Below are 18,471 nucleotides of genomic sequence, written 5' to 3'. Positions count from 1 at the left end.
AAGCAGCCAGAGACAATACAGAAATAAGTGTGGCTAAACCTATATTTTTGGACACTGAAATTTGAATTTTATATAATCCTCACATGTCACAAAATATTCTTTTCCTTTTGACTTAGTCAACTATTTGAAAACATAAAAAACTATGTTTAGCTCACAGGCTGCATGAAAAACAGGCAGCAGGCTAGATTTGGTGGGCCCAAGTTTCCCAGCCCCTGACTTAAAAAATTTAACAGGGATCTGAGCACTAGTGAGGATTTAATAAATGTGGGTTACTATTAAGAAAGAATAAAAAAGGGCTTCCTAGGTGGCACAGTGGTTGAGAATCCGCCTGCCAATGCAGGGGACACAGGTTCAATCCCTGCTCCAGGAAGATCCGCATGCCGCAGAGCAACTAAGCCTGTGCACCACAACTACTGAGCCTGCGCTTTAGAGCCCGTGAACCACAACTGTTGAGCCCATGTGCTGCAACTACTGAAGCCCACGCGCCTAGAGCCCGTGCTCCGCAACGAGAAGCCACGGCAATGAGGAGCCCACGCACCACAATGAAGAGTAGCCCCCACTCACCACAACTAAAAAGAAAGCCCGCACACAGCAAAAAAGACCCAACACAGCCAATAAAATAAATAAATTAAAAAAAAAAAGTGATTCAAGAGATTCTGGCTCAAAATGGGAAGATATTTAAAAAAAAAAAAAAAGAAAGAATAAAAAAGTGGCCCCTGAAGTCTGAAACTAGTCTGACCCAGATACAACACATTGTTCTCTTGTTGGACCTAAATAATCTTACACATCACTGACTTCAGACAAAGTCACTCTGAGGCTGATAAAATGAGCCAGAGCAAGGACACCTTGTAACCTCATTTAAGTGCAAAGCCACTTGCCACCCACAAAAGCCACTTGCCACTCCCCTCCTCTTGCTAAATAAATGGCTACTTCTTACCGTCTCACAGAATCTTCCCCAGTTTCCGACAGCACCCAATCTAGAGCAAACCCTCCTTCTTTGGCTCCCCTCCCCTCCCCAAAGGCTCCAACCAACATCCTATGAGAGTGCTTTCTCACACCCTCTAACTGAGTTGGTCGTGGCTGTTGCCTGTGGTGTGTGCTTGCCCTCATTGTGGCAATGAAAACAAACACAACCTGTTTAACTACAGATGCATTCCTGGAGGTCTTTGGCCATGTGGACTGGGAGAAACGGTCTAGGCTCCAGCCTCGGCTCTTTCCCCGTCTCACTCTGGGGCTTAGGGAAGTCCCTTCCCTTCTCCTCTCTGGGCTGTTCTTTTCCTGTTGGATTCCATGGTGGCTGACTGGGTCGTTTTTACTGCGCTTAAGGCTGGCCCTGCTGATCACCAGCAGGGGTCTGAAGGCTAAATTCAGATCAGCTCACCCTGGACCATGGGGACAAGGGCCTGAGGGCTCCCGTGATGGTAACACAGATGCAACACGCGAGGCTGGAGGCCAGGGCACTGAAGCAGGAAGTGAAGGGCTGTTAATAGGACACTGATGCTGGTGGGCAAAGTCATTCCCCAGGGGATGGCCAGACAGGAAGAACTCTGACCCAGTGACTTCCTACCTCCCACCCATCTCTAGCTCACCCTGTACGCTTCTCACCAGGGTCAGGAATGGCTGTCACGCAGCATCAGGTGTCCACAGAGCTCACCAGCATCTCAGGTATAACAACAGGCCACCCTCCTCAGCCCTGGATGAACATTTGAATTTGCTGAGAAGGCCCAGGCCCCACCCTGGAGGTTCTGGTTTAGAGGGGCCTCAGTACTTTTTAAAGCTCTGCAGGTGATTCTTTTGTGCAGCCAGGATTGAGAAGACTCCCCTGAAGTTACAGAAGGGAAACTGAAGCCTCCAGTGGCTGCCTATGACCTTAGTGCGAGTGTGTGCTCACCAGTTTGCCACAGTCCCCACCTGGCCCCTTTTCTCATCCATGGAAACTGGTTGCTGCCTGTATCGGAGCTGGAGCGCCCCGATACAAAACTGTGTGTGCTATAGACAAGGCAGAGAAGGCTATTCACACACACACGACTGTAAACAGTCATTATGTGTAGCAATTTGGATTAGGAAGGAGGGAGTTTCACTTTTTCTTTATGCAAATTAGTAATGTGAAAAAATTTGATACCAAGCATTATTTTTTTCTAATAATGATGATGATAAAACCAATGAAGACGAAGTTGAAAAAAAATTGGAAAACCAAGGTGCTACTCAGTCCCTAGTAACTCAGCTACTCTTAACCACTTATCCCAGGTCATCCCAGTGCTTCCCATGGCCACTGTGACCCAAGTGACCACACAAAAACAGACCAAAGTCTCCAAAGGTTTTGACTTTCCTGGGTCCAGAAATCGCCAGCTGGTTAGGAGCTTGGTGCTTATGTACGATCTTATTCAAATAATAACAACCCCCGAGTTTGTAATGGGCAGGGGACTGAGAACTTTCACATTTGTAATCTTACAGCTGCCTCGGAACAGCCTGGGAGAGCAGGGCTGGGCTCATGACCTTCCTCTTTACACCTGGGGAAACCGAGGCCTGGAGAGATGGGGTAAGAGTGGGATCAAGATGACTCACTGGGTTAACAGCAGAGTTGGGCTTGTTCCCAGGATTACTGATGCCCCATCCCTGAATCTCGCCCCACCTCCAAAGGCACCCACCTGGCTCTGACCTGGAAAAGCTAACTCTAATTGAACTTCCCCAGTATGGCTGAAATATTCTTGAAGTCTGGCACACAGAAGGCCCTCAGGAAAGAGCTCTTGTATCAAATTAGGTAAAGAGCACCCCAGGGAGAGTCAAAGGCCCTCAGGTTAGGCAGGTTTACATCCATTAATTTATTTAGTACTCACAACACCCTGGGCAGTAGGGATTAATATTCTCATTTTATGTATGAGGAAACTGAGGCGTAGAACAGTTCAGTGACTGGTTTGTTTATTCCGCACATTTACCGATCACTTACTACGTGCCAAACAGTGTTCTAGATGAACAACACTATAGCTCACAGCAATGAGAAAGATTGACACAAGCTCCCATGGAACTTGGAGACCATGGAGGAGACAGGTAATAAACAAATAAATCCTTCTCAATTAGGAGTCATAGGAAACTTCAACCTGAATCAAGGTGTAGGCTCTTATTATCCACTCTTTCCAATTCCCGGAACTCTTATATTGGTTTTTATATAATAGCAATTGTATAACTGCCATGTATTAGCCAGTCTATGTGCCAGGCTCTCATTTCTCATGTAAGCCTTACAATGATATATACAAATGGGAGGCTTTGTCCTCATTTTATAGATGAGAGATGAGACTCAGGAAGAGCCCCCTCTCCCAGCCTCATGAATGAAGAGGAAAGAGGAGGGCAATGCTTAACTCAGCCTACAAGATTGCTTTTGGAATGATGGCACCTTGGGCATTCCTAAAGGAAAGACGTGGGTGGCAAGCCAGCCTTCTTTGGGCAGAGAAAAGGAGGGGGAAGAGTGGTAGGGTTTAGATTCAAAAGCCAGGTGGGCCCCTTCCTGGCTGAGGTACTTTGGGCAAATACTTCACCACTCTGTGTGTCAGTTTCCTCCTCTGTAAAATGGGCATGATGTTAGGGCCACCCCTGCAGGGCTGAAGTGGAGGATCTAATGAGAACATGCACACAGAAGGATGCTGGAGAAGCCACCACCCATGTGGCCCTGGTTCCCCAGGCAGTGCAGGAGCAGAGTGTGTAAAAGAGCTGAAGAGAAGCAGCAGGGCTGCCCTCCAAGGCTGAGGACACCCAGGGTTTTGTCCAATGAGCCCTGCCCTGCCCCAGGCTCTATCTCGTTCTGGCTTATAAACACAGATTTCAGATTCAGACAAAGCTCAAGAAACTAACCCACCATGTTGCTTTGGGCAAAACATTTTGCCTCTCTGACCCTCAGTCTCATCTGTAGAATAGGAATCGTCTCCTTCATAGTACTGCTATGAAGATTAAATGAGCTGATGGGTATGAAACATTTAGCACAGGGTCCGGCACAGGGCAGGTCTTCAGGAAATGATAGGTCACATCATCCTTATTGTTGTTGCTCTGGGTGTCCCTCAGAGACTTAAAGACTCCAGGAGCCTCCTCGCCCCTGTTCTGGCCCATGAACAGTCTCCACGCTCTCCACCCCTGTCCTCACCTCCTGCCACCAGGACAGAGCATAGAAACTGGATGAAAGGGAACATCTCTCTTTGCAGGGGAATTGCCTGTTTTAGGTCTTAGGGCTGATCATTAACCAATCCCCGCTCTCTGATCCTGCCGCCTATGAAAGTAGGTGTCAGCCCCAGCCCCCAGGGTCTCCTGCCTCCTGCCATCCTGCGATGGAAGCGAAAAGACTTTGGATTCTGCCTATGCATCGGATGCTGTGTGTGACCTTGGGCAAGTTCCTTCCCCTTCCCGAGTCTCAGGCTTTTCATCTTGTTTCATGTAATGAGGGAATTGGCTTTCACACTTTTCTTTTTTGCCACTAAACTCTTAGAAAAAAATCTTCTGTGGGAGGCAGAACCACAAGGTTAAGAGTACAGGCTCTAAAGTCAACTAGCCTGGATTTGAAATACCAGAGCTGCTGTTTTGAAACTACGTGACCTTGGGGACTACTTTAACCACTTTTTAAATTTCTTCCTTCATTTCCGTTCCGCTACATAAGGTCAGTGCTAGCTCCACGTCATTCAGATGTAAGGCCCTAAGATGAGACCTTGCATAAAGTAAGTGCTCAGTAAACATCGGTGATTGTTGCTTTGAAGCTCAGGGTATAAAGTACATAAAGTGGGGGCAGCTGGGTTGAAATGAGAGCCAGAGCAGAGTTAACTGCTTGCTGCCACCCCAAGGTGACTATGAGGCATTCTCTTGGAGCCCCAAGACTCAGGGGAAACAGTATGAAAACTGACAAAGCAAATATTAGGCTTCTACTAGGGAATACTAGGAATCTGCAGACTGTGGTCCATAGGCTGAATCCAGCCTGCTGCCTGCCAGCTATGGTTTTAACATTTTTAAATGGATGGAAAAAATCAGTAGAAGAATAAAATTTTGTGATGTAAAAATTATATAAAATTTTAATTTCAGTACCCACAAGTAAAATTTCATTGGCACACAGCCACACCCACTCAGTTACATACTCTCTGCAGACGCTTTCTCCCTGCAAGGGCAGAGTTTGAGTAGTTGTGTGCAAATGACCATAAAAACATAAAATACTTCACTGTCCTGTCATTTACAGAAAAACTTGCCCACCCCTGCTGTAGAAGCTCTCTTCTCTTCCACAGGGAAGACTTTGATCTTGCACAGATCCTAGCTCTGCTACTTTACCAACAACGTGATTGATTCTGGACATACCTCTTTGAACCTCACCTGTAAATTACTTTTAATCATTTCTAGCTTTCAGGGCTGTCGTGGAAACAAAATAAGCAAGACCCTTTACTGCACGATGGGAAAATACCCATACCACAGTAAGTGAGATTAACTTGGTACATGGATCAATATTTAGATTTTTAACAGATATATATTTATTTTAATGCATATTTGAAAAAATATAACTAGCACACAAAGCCCATGGTTTCATGGAAAAAGCTGTGTTCATTGAAGTAAATGATCCAAAGTTACTGGAACAGATCCACCATCCCATCTCTCAGCACACACTTTCCATCTTTGGGTCCTAGGTAGCATCTCTCATCCACACCATCCTATTCACATCTCAACCAGCAGAAGTAGGTAGAGGGAAAGGCAGGACCCGGAAGCTGCACACACTGTTCCCACTCATACCCCATTGGGTAATCTTGGTCACATGACCACATCTACTTGCAAGGGAAGTTGAGACATTCAGCCTTTTCTCTGCATAGTCATGTGCCCAGGTGGAGGTTCTGTTACTAAAAGATCAAAGGGATAATCAATACTGCAATCTCTGCCCACATATATACCAATTATAACTTCCATTTAAAATACATGTGTGTAAATAAAAAGAAAGACATTTAAAGCAGACAGGATGTGGCAGCCATTTTGCAACCATGAGGGAAAGACCAAGGGAATCACAGAGATGCCAGTGAACTGTTCTGACATCCTTGTGCCTCTGAAATGACCCTGGGACTGCCCTTCTCTCACTTTTTGACATTCGAGGAAAATAAACCCTTGTTCTTTAAGTCACTTGCAGATAGGCATCCTTTTACCTGCAGCCAAAAGAATTCTCACTGATGCAGTTGATTTCATGGGCAAGAGAGTGAGGTCTGCAGCCAGACTGCCTGGGTGCAAAGTCGGGCTCTGCCATTTGTGTGCTGTGTGACTTGGGGAAGTCAGTTCCCCTCTCTGAGCCCTCATTTAGTCATTTTAAAAACATGGCAGCTACTTGTGTTTTGTTTTCTTTAGAACACAACTTCAGACATTTGAGTGAAGCCAGTCCCTCAGTTCACGGCACATTCTCACTATCTTTTGCATGAGGCCACTCTTTTGTTTTATTTATTTATTAATTTGGTCCCTTTTATTCCCATTTCCCAATCCCATCCTTCCCAGAGCAACCATTCTGATGCATTTAATGTGTAGCTTTTCTTTTGTTTATGTTCTTGCAAAACATTTTGTCTTTTGTGAGTATTTTTAATTTACATGATGGTATTGTGTTCTATATCTCATTCTGGCATTTCCAATCACAACTAGGTCTTATGGGATTTATTCATATAACTATATGTCCCTCTAATTCTTTGCTCCTAAAAGCAGCATGGTGCTCAGTTATGTGCACCCGCCACACAGTATCTCCTCCTTTCCTGGCGATGGTGGCCACACCACAAACCTAACCCTAACCAGCATTCCACAGGGGATGCTGCATAATCATGGTCACACACGTCTCCTCATGGACCTGTGTCAGAAGGCCTTTAGTACTTGCATTCAGGGCCAAACTTCTGGGTTCCAGGGGATATGCACACTTGATTTGATTAAATATTTGCAGAATGCCCTTAAGAAAGGCTGACTGTCTGCACTGCCTAGCATTGCACAGAGTTCTAATGGCTCCCATACCTGTCAACACTGGGCACTATCCAGCTTTCTTATTTTTGCCAATCTCATTGAAATAAATCTCATCGTTGTTTCAGTTTGCATACTACCTACTTCATAAGGCTGTTTTGAGAGGCCAAGGAGTTAATGTATGTGAAGTGTTTAACTCATTGCTTAGTACATAGTATATGCTCAATAAACACAGATGTTTTAAAAAGGTACCATGGTTTGACTTAGTTAATTCTTAGCTATTATTATTATTAAACGTGGCACACAGTAGGTACTCAATAAGTGCATCCCCTTGGCCTTCCCCGACACTCCTTGGATGTCCCCATTCCCACTCCTCCACCTTGGTGGAGTTGCTCCCAGTCCCCTCCCAGGCTCACCTGCATTCTCTTCACTCTCCCAGTTGAGGTCCTTATGAGCCTCGTGGCCAAAGAGACTCTTCAGGATGGCGCTGGCAATGGGCAGCATCATGGCGGTGGAGGCGGTGTTGCTCAGCCACATGGACAGAAAGGAGGTGGTCACCATCATCCCCAGGATGAGCCTGGGCACAGAGGGAGTTAGAGGCAGACCGAGAACCAGGGCCTCTGGTCCCCATTTGCATCCCACTTGTTTACACATGGAAAGTTAAGGCCCAGAGAGGACGAGCTAGTGACCAAGCGGAAAACAAATCCATTCACCGTGCTTATTCTAGATCTAGGGAAACAGACTCAATGTATACAAGTGAACTGACCTCAGGTGCCCAAGGTAAAATAGTTCTGAAGACACACCAACCCTAAAATTTTCTCTCCTTTGCCCCCAAATCCGTGATGGTTCCTGTTGCAGGATAAAGGTGCCTTGGTTTGGCACCAAGACTCTCCACTATTTTACCGTAAACGGCCTCCCCAGCTTCTTCTCCCCCTTCTCTTCCCACTCCTCCCAGGTACCTCTGCTCAGGCTCTGCTGAATTTCTTGCCAGCTCCCAAACACACCTTGATGTCCTGCCTGCCTGCCATTGGTTGGTCCCTCCCACCAACAGGAATCTAAGCTTAGTGATTTTTTTTCTTTGCATTGAACTCTTAATCCACCTGGAATTTACTTAGTTGTATAGAACAAAGTCAGAACTAAGTTGATTTTTTTCCTAAAGAATACACTGATTATTCCAACACCCACCATTTCTTGAATCCTTCCCTCCCCCATTGATTTAGATTTCTTCCAGATTATTTATTCTGTGTTTAAAAAATCCATTTCTGAACTAGTGTCATACTATTTTCATTGTCATAAATTTAAAACATGTTTGATAGCAGCCTCATCCATTCTTTAAGGTCAAATGTAACCTCCTCCAAGAAGAAGTTACCTCATACCTCTCATGTGGGCTCCTATAGCATCATGTGTCCTTTGGGTATCAAATTCTGCTTTGTGTTGGGATCAGTTCTACAGACGGAATCTCTCCCACAGGACAGTTCCTCCATGAGGAGACAGCTACAGAGCCTAGCAGAATGCCTGGCCCAGAGCAGATGTTAGAAAATCACGAGTTATTCAGAACCTTCCTCTCCCTCATTGCCACCCCAATCTCCATCACATAAGAGCCCTCAAACCTATCCATTCTGTCTATCTCCACTGCCACCACCCTAGTCCAAGCTGTCATCATCTCTCGTCTGCACCCCCAGAACAGTCTCCTACTAGGCTGCATCCAGCTTCTCACCCTCATCTACTCCCCACAGCCAAGAGGAATTTTTTAAAAATACAAATCTCATCATGTCACTCTCCAACTTAGAACTCTTTAAAGCAGACATTCACAACTGGGGGGCAGGTGGTTAAGAATCCACCTACCAATGCAGGGGACACGGGGTTGAGCCCTGGTCCAGGAAGATCCCACATGCCACGGAGCAACTAAGCCCGTGTGCCACAACTGCTGAGCCCATGTGCCACAACTACTGAAGCCTGTGCACCTAGAGCCCATGCTCCACAACAAGAGAAGCCACCACAGCGAGGAGCCCGTGCACCACAATGAAGAGTAGCCCCTGCTCGTAGCAACTAGAGAAAGCCTGCGTGTAGCAGTGAAGATCCAACACAGTCAAAAATAAAAATTAATTAATTAATAATAATTAAATTTAATTAAAAAAAATAACCAGGGGGCCATGGATATAATTCAGGGTGGAAATGATGGGGGGAAATGCTTCTCTATTTTACTAACATCTAATAGAAATTAAATATTTCCCTCAGTGATAAACATAGGCAACAAAGTTCAGTATTATTAGAAGGGGACTTAGTCACCTATTAAGAGCACAGACACCTTCATATCACATTATAATAGTTGAGACATTCTGGAATATCACTGATACTCAGAACTGCCTCAAGACTGCAGTTATCAGGCTGTCTCTAGATCTCATCATTTATTGTGTTAACAAAGAAGCACATACAGTATTCTCTCACAAGTTTGTGCGGTTTTAAAAAATTATTTAGGTAAGTGCATTTTGCTGTAATTGTTGAGGTTTTTGTTTTTGTTTTCGTTTTTGTTTTAAATCCTATGTGTTGTGCTTTATTTTAAAAAACGTTACCAGGAAGGACCTCTTAAGATTGAACAAATTGAAGAAAAAAGAACAATAACCTTATTTTAAAGGCCATTCAATTCTCTTAAAATAAAAGTTTGAATTCTAGCCGGGGTCCCGAGGCCCTGTAGGAATGGACCCCACCTCCTGTCTCTCCAAGGCCATCTTTCCATCCACTCCCCACCCACCCTTTCACCTTGGCTGGTAAATTGAAAACCAGGATGATAACAGCCAGCATTTACTGTGCAGGCACAAGCTATTGTATCATCATTTTACAGGCAGAGAGAGGGTAAGTCACTCCCCAGAGCAGGAAAGGTGCAATTCAGCCCCAAGCAGTCTGAATCAAACCGCTAACACAGCCCCCTACTAAAACTACTGGACACGAAACCCTGGGGGTGAGGTCTGGGAATAAACATTTCAACTGATTCCCATGTGATTCTTACGTACTTTTGAGAACTGCCCAAAAGCCTAGCACCGTGTTTGGCACACAGAGGGGGCTCACTAAATATTTGAGAAATGAATAAATAAGTGGATGGTGGGACATGATGAGTTTGCTGCCCTGGATGACCAGAGCAGGAAGAGTGGGTTTGGGCCCCAAGAGATGTGGTCCGTCTGCCTCCCCACCTCTGAGCTGGACCCATTACCTGGCCTTACCTGGCTGGCTGGACTCCAGTGAGCATCAGGACCTTGAGGGCAATTCTCCGGTGCAAGTTCCACTCCTCGATGGCGCTGGCCATGATCAGACCGCTGAGGAAGAGGAAGTTGGTGTCCAGGAAGTACTGGGAACAGACTTTGTTGGAGGGCAGGATGCCCAAGAAGGGGAAGAGGATGATGGGCAGCAGGGCCGTCACCGAGAGGGGCAGAGCCTCCGTGCACCAGTATACCGCCATGAGCAGGATGACAAACAGGCAGCGACCTTCCTGCAGGGGGGAGATGCAGGCCCCGGAGGGTCAGCAGAGCTTGGGTGGCAGAGGGAGAAGAGGTCCTGGAGCAGGGCCCATCAGGGATGTTCCTCGGGGAGGCAGTGGAGAGGGTAAGTGCCCAAGGCTCAGACCTCGAGCAGGTGGTGTCACCTATCTGAGCCTCATTTTACTCAACTATAAAGTGGGGAAGCTGTATCTGTCCATTTTATAGGACTGTTTGAGGATCAAATGAAAAACCTTATTGTCTTAGAAGCAGACCCTGGGATGAGCATGTGAGTGAAAGTAGTTTGCTTGCCAGGGAATCCCAGGAAGTTCTGGAAGGGCAGTGAGAAAGTGAAACAGAGAAGAAAGCCAACACAGTGTATTAACAAGAAGGTTACTCTGTGGGCAGGTGGGGCTCAGTCTTGATGGGGACCCCAGAAGACAGTGTAGATCATGCTTCAGAGTAGCCCCCTGGGAGGCAAGGAAGCTGGCTATTTATCTGCCAGCTCTTGGTCATCGCTGGTTGAGGGCTGACGGCGGGAGCATTAGCTGCCCAGAACTTCGGCCTGCCCTGGGCAGCAGTCAGAGAACACGCTCATGCAGAGCATCCAGGGTTCAGTAAGCAGCTACTGGCATGTGCAGAACGGTAAGTGCCAACAGGGATGTGGACGGCGCACCAGTAGCAACTGCCACATCCAATCACAGCATTTAGCACAATGTCCAACACCTGGTACACACTCTATAAATAGTAATAATAATTTATTGGGCCATTAGGTACCAGGTATTGTTTATTCCTCACAAAATCCCAGTGAAGTAGGTACAAATATTACGACCACTTGATGGATTAGGAAACTGAGATGCCAGGAGGTCGCTAGCAAGGTGATGGTTGTACAAACAAGGCAATCTGCCTCCAGAGTCAACTCTCTTAACCAAGTACCCCACAGCTGTTATCAGCTGATTACTGGAACCTGGGACAGGTTGACAGTGCAATTTCAAAGATTCAAAACAAAGCAGATCGAGGCTGGGGTTAGGAAGTTTGTGCGTTGGGGGGTGGGGAGCTGCAAAGGAGCACAGAGGAAACTATTTGGGTGACAGAAATGTTCTAGACCTCGACTGGGGTGGTGGTTACATGGGTTTGCACATTTGCTGAAACCCATGAAATTGTTCATCTGCTCATGAAACAAGAGGGCAATAATGGCGACAACTTCTGATACACCAGTGTCCCGCAGGATCCATGATAAATAGTGTCTCATTCACGTAGTCAGTGTTAGAATGAAGGTGCCCACTGCCCTGACCTTGCTTTCTTATGTTCTCTCAAGGCAATGATCTCACATGTTCCAGCGCACACAGGCCACGTTTTGGATTTGGTGCTGTCTGGTGCCATTTTCTTCTTCTTCCTTCTTACTCGGAGTAGGTTTTGTTGACTTTATTCAGTGTCCATAGGACACGGAACTGAATTCCATCCTAACAACCACCATCCTAATAGAATGTGTCCTCAGCTACACAGGATGGGCATCAAGCTATGTGCGGACACTACGATTAGCTAATCCATCTTTAGATGGGGCAGGGCCAAATGGTCCAGGGAGACCAATGAGATGGCTTTGGCAATAATCCAGGCAAAAGATACTTGTGGGTAGGGCCTGCTGGGAGCAGTGCAGGTAATGAGAAGTGGTCAAATTCTGGATCTATTTCTAAGGTATAATGTCACATCTTTGCCAAGGATCTGTTATGTGTAAGGCAAAGAGAGAAGCCAAAGGTAATTCCAGTTGTTGGCCTCAGCAGTAGGAAGAATGAGGTTGTCATTTACGGAGAGAGGGAAGACTGTGAGACACACCCATGTCCATTTCTAAACCTTGAAAACACATCCTGAGACTCTGCTTAACATGCACGACATTAAAGAATTTCTATTTCCCAAGTGCCTTAGCCTTTGTACCAGTGCTTACATTCTCTCATGCAATTTACAGACCTACAAAAACTCTCTTGCAGAGGGAATTTTTGTACAACAAATCCTATTTTCCAATTTGTCTTTTTGCTGCTGTTGTTGCCTGGTACCTTTGGGGTCACATCCAAGGAGTCATTGCCAAATCCAATGTCCTGAAGTTTTTGTCCTCTGCTTCCTTATTAGATTTTTATAGTTTTAGGTCTTACATTTACATCATGAATACATTTTGAGTTAATTTTTGTATGTGATGCTAGGTAAAGGTCTAACTTCATTCTTCTACTACGAATATCCAGTTTTCCCAGCACGATTTGGTGAAAAGATTATCCTTTCCCCTATTGAATGGTCCTTGGAACCCTTGTCAAAAATCATTTGACCATACATATGAGGGTTTATTTCTGGGCTTTCTATTCTGTTCCATTGGTCTATGTCTGTCTTTATGCCAGTATCACACTGTTTTGATTACTGCCGCTTTGTAGTAAGTTTTGAAATCAGGAAGTGTGAGTCCTCCAGCTTTGTGCTTTTTCTAGATTGTTCTGGCTATCTGGGGTCCCCTGAGATTCCACATGAATTTTAAGATGGGTTTTTCTATTTCTGCAAAAAAAAAGCCATTGGATTTTGATAGGGATTGCATCAACTCTTTAGATCACTTTGGGTAGCATCAATATCTTAACAATATTAAGTTTTCCAATCTATGAACACAAGATATATATCCATCTACAGTCAGTCCCCTACTTATGATGGTTCAGCTCCACAATTTTTTAAACTTTACAATGGTGCAAAAGTGATATGCGCTCAATAGAATCTTGAATTTTGATCTTTTTCCAAGCCAGCAATATGCGGTCTGATCCTGTCTCCCGATGCTGGGCAGTGGCAGCAAGCCTCAGCTCCCAGTCAACCACACCACCACGAGGGCAAACAACCGATTCACTTACAACCATTCTGTACCCAGACAACCATTCCGCTCCTCACTTTCAGTACAGCATTCAATAAATTACATGAGATATTCAACACTTTATTATAAAATAGGCTTTGTGTTAGATGATTTTGCCCAATGTAGGCTAATGTAAGTGAGCATATTTAAGGTAGGCTAGGCTAAACTACGATGATGAGTAGGTTAGGTGTGTCAAAGGTATTTTCGACTTAACGATATTTTCAATTTACAGTGGGTTAATTGGGATGTAACCCCATCGCAAGTCGAGGAAGATCTGTATTTCTGTCTTATTTAATTTCTTTTAGTAATGTTTTATATTTTCCATGTCTTTCACCTCCTTGGATAACTCCTAAGTATTTTATCCTGATGCTATTGTAAATGAATTATGTTCTTAATTTCCTTTTTAGATTGTTCATTATTAGTGTATAGAAATGCAGCTGATTTTTGTGTGTTGTCTTTTGTATCCTGCTATTTTGCTGAATTCATTTATTAGTTCTCACACTTTTGAGTTGCTGGAGTCAGGGAAGAATCATTGTAAAACAAATCAACACCACTTGAAATGAATATTCCAAGAGGTTAGATTATTGGACACACACTTTAAAAATCAAAAGTAAAAGCAATAATATCGAATCAAATCCAACGACTAAAAATTACCTAAGTTTTGACTTCTTAACATATTTTTGGTTTCTACACCAGGCAGATCCCTACATATCAGGGGTGAGAGAACTTAGATAATCACAGATTTATAAGTATTTTTAACTTTCAGCCCTTTGTCCAAGCAAAATTGTATACTGAATCACAACATCAAACAGACAAACCCTGAAAGAAAAATTCACTTAAAAAGGAGTTTTTCTGGAAGAAGTGGGATGAGGAACTCTCCACTGGGCCCCACTGTTCCCTCCCTCCCTCCCACCCACCCTGGCAGACCCTAATACTTCCCTGATTCAAGAATTCAATGGAGGACAGTCAGGCAATCGCCAAGCCCCCAGCTTTACGGATGTGAACACTGAGACCAGGAAGGATAAAGGTCAGACGACAGATAGGTGTCAGACATGTTTCTAGAACCCCAGTATGGGGTCCTGCAGGCAGCTGAGACCCTGTACTGGTTCATTATAGAAAAGGCCTTCTTTGCCTCAATGGGTGCTTGGAGCCAAAGAGCATCATCACAGGGTTCCACAGAGGCAAACAGAGGGGCAGACCCATCCCAGGTACTCCCAGTACAGAAAAAAGATGCAGGAAAGTGGCAGCACAATAAACAGCACCCTGTTTACAGAAGCTTCTGGAATGTCCACATTCTGCTCATGGAGTTTCAGAGACCACCTGGGGAATGGATGTATCCAAAGGTCAGACCACAAAAAAGCAAATTTGGCAACAAGGTCTTCTTAGTGCTGGAAACTTGAGAGTCTGCAATGGACCTGAATATCAGCTAGAGACAGTTTTCATAGCTCAGAGAGGTCAAGTGACCTTTCTCAAGACACACTGCTTCCCAGAGATAGGGCCAGGTTTTAAGCAGAAGCCCATATCTTGGCTCCTTGTATGGCAGAGGCGTGATACCCCTTGTCTCCATCCCCTTATCATGTTTCAGTTTTCTTCATATGCCCAGTTTCTACCACCTGTATTGGTCAGTGTTCTCCAGAGAAAGAGAATGGATAGGACATATCTAGATACATATAAGAGGAGACTTATGACAGGATTTGGCTCCTGCGGTTATGGAGGCCAGGAAGTCTCACGATCTTCCATCTGTGAGCAGGAGAACCAGGAGAGCTGGTGGTGTAATTCAGTCCAAGGTCAAAGCCTTGAGAAGCAGGGGGCTGATGGTGTAAGTTCCAATCTAAGTCCAAAAGCCCAGGAACCAGGACCACTGATGTCTGAGGGCAGGAGAAAATGGATGGCTCAGATCAAGCAGAGGGGAATGTGCCCTCCCTCCACCCTTTGTTCTATTCAAGCCCTCAGCTGATGGGTGATGCCCACCACTTTGGTGAGGGCAGATCTCAGTCTACTGATTCAAATGCAATCTCTTCCAGAGGCATCCACACAAGACACACTCAGAAATAATGTTTCACCAACTAACCAGGCATCTCTTAGTCTAGTCAAGGAGACATAAAATTAACCTGAAAGCAGATTTCATATCTTATTGGTTTTCTCCTCCACTAGAATGTAAGCTCCAGGAGGGCAGGGGTTGTATCCCTGAAGCCAGGAACAGTGCCTGGCACGTTGTAGGAACCCAAAATATTTGTTGAATGACTAATACATGCTTCTGCAACTCGGAGACAGAGCTTACAACATGCTCACTATCATCCATTCAGCAAACACTATTCCTGACCACGTGCTAAGAACACGACTGGGAGTGGAGACTAGGAAAATGACTGAGACATAGTCACAGCACTTCTACCAGCAAATCTGACCGTGCCAATCATAGGACCTTCTCAATGGCTAGTTCTTCTCAAACTCAAATGACCTTATCAGACTCTACCCACCAAATATCCCTCAAGTGGTGTGCTGGTAAATTTTTAACAACTAGCTCTCTGAAAAATTGTGGGTGTGTATGTTTGCGTGTGTGTGTGTAAAAATTCTTGATTCCTATCCAGTTCAGCGAAGAAGCCACTCATGTCATTGACCAATGAGTTTAGTTCCACTATGAATGTTAGTTATATTTTCATGCCCATTAATTATTAAGACAAAACGGACTCAATGAAGGAATATGTCAGAACACCACTTGTTTACCAACGGTGTGAGCGTCTTCTTGACTGAATCAAATGGTGGTTTTCAAATACCGGACGAAGAGTTCCTCGTTTTTTATGCCGTTCACGATGTAACAGCTCCAGACAGCACATTTGAAGTGTGGTCTGCACGACTAACTCTTCCCATCACCTTCTTAAGTCTAGACAAGCAACCAAACAACAAGCTAAACCCTAATTTGTAGTGCTTACTGGCTTTCTGGTGTAAATACCCCCACATGGCTGATTTCGAGCCACCAAGTTACATCACTGAGCAGTGTTAGAAAGAGATGGGCAGTGTCACAACACTCTGTAGTATTTCCACTGCACGTGTAGATGTGAATAACAGGAGATGTAAATAACCTCAAGACCGTAGATAATAGTAAAACAATTAGGAAGTGATGGCTTTGACTATCTATTACCTTTGTTTTGATATAATTTTTTAATCCCAATTAATAAAGTTTTATTTTAAATAGTACTTATGTTTAACAACTAGCTAGCAAAATTCATGAAAATTTAACCATTAGGTCTTGTGATCCAGTAAACGGGCTCCTGTCACTGCGGTGGGCCTCCAGGCAGAAGGACATCTATGGAAAGCCCCCAAGGAATCTGGGTCACATTCTGGTACAAACTTGACATTCTTCAAACCATGTGTGGTACCATGCTCCATAAGGCATCCATTGTTTAAAAACACACAATTATTTGCTGTCAAAGCTTGCTGCTGGCTTTGGAAGTCATGCCACATCTACCCTGTTTTGTACACCACCTGACAGACCAAGAGGTATTCCCATTTGGAAAATATATGTCTGTCTTATTCAGCTCAGATTGCTACAAGCAAATACCGTAGGCTGGGTGGCTTAAACAACAGATATTTATTTCTCACAGTTCTGGAGACTGGAAGATCTAAGATCCAGGTGCCAGCAGATTTGGGTTGTGGGGAGAGCACTCTTCCTGGCTTGCAGATGGCTGTCTTCTCCTTATGTCCTCACTTGGTCCTTCCTTGGTGCCAGGCATGCTGAGAAAAGCTCTCTTCTTATAAAGGCTATAATTCCATCATGGGGGCCCCGCCTGCATGAACTAATCTACCCTTACAGCTCTAAAAGGACACTAAATGGATAGTATGAATCACTTTATACCAATAAATTTGATAACTCAGAGGAAATGGAAAAACTTCCTGAAAAACATAACTTATTCAACCATCGGAAAAAGAAAAGCTGAATATTTCATTGTCTATTAAAGAGAATCAATCATTAAAAAAACTCCCCACAAACAACAACAACAAAAAACCTCTAAGCCCTGCTGACTTCAATGGTAATTCACCAAACGTTGAAGGACTAAACAATACCCATCTTACACAAACCCCTCCAGAGAACAGAGGAAAAAGGAGCATTTTCCAATTCATTTTGTGAGGCCAGGGTAACCCTACTACCTGGGTTGTCCTGACAAGGGCATGAAAAGAAGAGAAAAGAGAATATTATAATGGTTGAGATCAGTGGCATGAAAAGCCACCTGGAAAATCTGAACTCTGAGAAGCTTGTTCAGAGTTGCCTTTTCCATCCTGCCTCATATCCCTATGCAGGAGAATAATCACAGTAATAATGACAACCACAGCCACCAACATGTTTTGAGTTTTCCTTAAGTTTCAGATATTTTACACATATTAATTCATTTAATGAGAGGCCCTATTATTTTTCAGAGGGGATTATAAATGACCTCTATTTAGTCATGCATGTAAAGCTGTGACCCAGGTAATTTGGTCCCAGGGTAAAGTTGCAGATCATGAACTGCATATCTAAACAGAAATTCTAATTTTTAAACTCTCTTCCCCTACACATTTAAAGGGCTCCGAGTATAATGAAAGCTAACAATGAACAAGTGCTTACTACTGGCCAGGTACTTTTCCTAGTAATTTATATGCATTAACTCATTCCGTTCCACAGCCATGCTTGGAGGCAGGCATTATTATCTCCATTTTACTGATGGGACAACTGAGGCAAAGAGGGTAAGTCAGGTAAGTCTGCCCCAAGGTTGCTGGGGCAGAGCCAGGATTTGAACCCATGGAAGTCTGACTCCACAGTTTGCACTGTACCACTCTGCATCTCCTCGTGATCCATGGCTGCCCTTGCAAATTCCTGCATCCTCTAATTCTTTAACATCCCTGGAATCTCTCCCATTCCTAGACTAAAAGAAGCCCTCTCAAGCTCGCTGGCCTGGCCTTGCTATCTCTGTACCTCCATCACTTCTCATCTGTGCCCCATTGTCCCCAAAGTGCACGCTTTTAATAATCACCATGTCCCCTCCCAATTTCCCCATCCAGGAGCCTCATCCTTCCTTCCACTCTGGCTCTTTTTCTCTAGAGAATAATCTAACTGGAAGCTACAGTCCTCCCTCTCTTCATATGATAGCAACCACCAGCACCACCACAATAGTAAGACTAAGAATCGACATTTACTGAGAATGTGCTATGTGTCAGATGTCA

General features: G+C 44.5%; 1 protein-coding gene across 3 annotated transcripts in view; it reads right to left on the bottom strand.

Moving 5' to 3' along the window:
* The window catches only part of SLC13A3 (solute carrier family 13 member 3), a 75,641-nt gene that overhangs the window by 36,867 nt on the left and 20,303 nt on the right, over positions 1–18,471 (bottom strand). For all 3 annotated transcript variants that reach the window (XM_057701595.1, XM_057701597.1, XM_057701598.1), the window contains exons 2-3: positions 10,152–10,417; positions 7,350–7,510 (exon numbers count right to left, since the gene is read on the bottom strand). In XM_057701595.1, coding sequence (XP_057557578.1) covers positions 7,350–7,510; positions 10,152–10,387 — 397 coding nt within the window. In that variant the 5' untranslated portion in view covers positions 10,388–10,417. The remainder of the gene's footprint in view (positions 1–7,349; positions 7,511–10,151; positions 10,418–18,471) is intronic.

The sequence above is a fragment of the Hippopotamus amphibius genome, chromosome 12 (assembly GCF_030028045.1).
Source record: "Hippopotamus amphibius kiboko isolate mHipAmp2 chromosome 12, mHipAmp2.hap2, whole genome shotgun sequence".
NCBI classification, from domain to species: domain Eukaryota; kingdom Metazoa; phylum Chordata; class Mammalia; order Artiodactyla; family Hippopotamidae; genus Hippopotamus; species Hippopotamus amphibius.
Note: the sequence above shows the minus strand (reverse complement) of the source record. Positions and strands in the feature narration are given on the sequence as shown.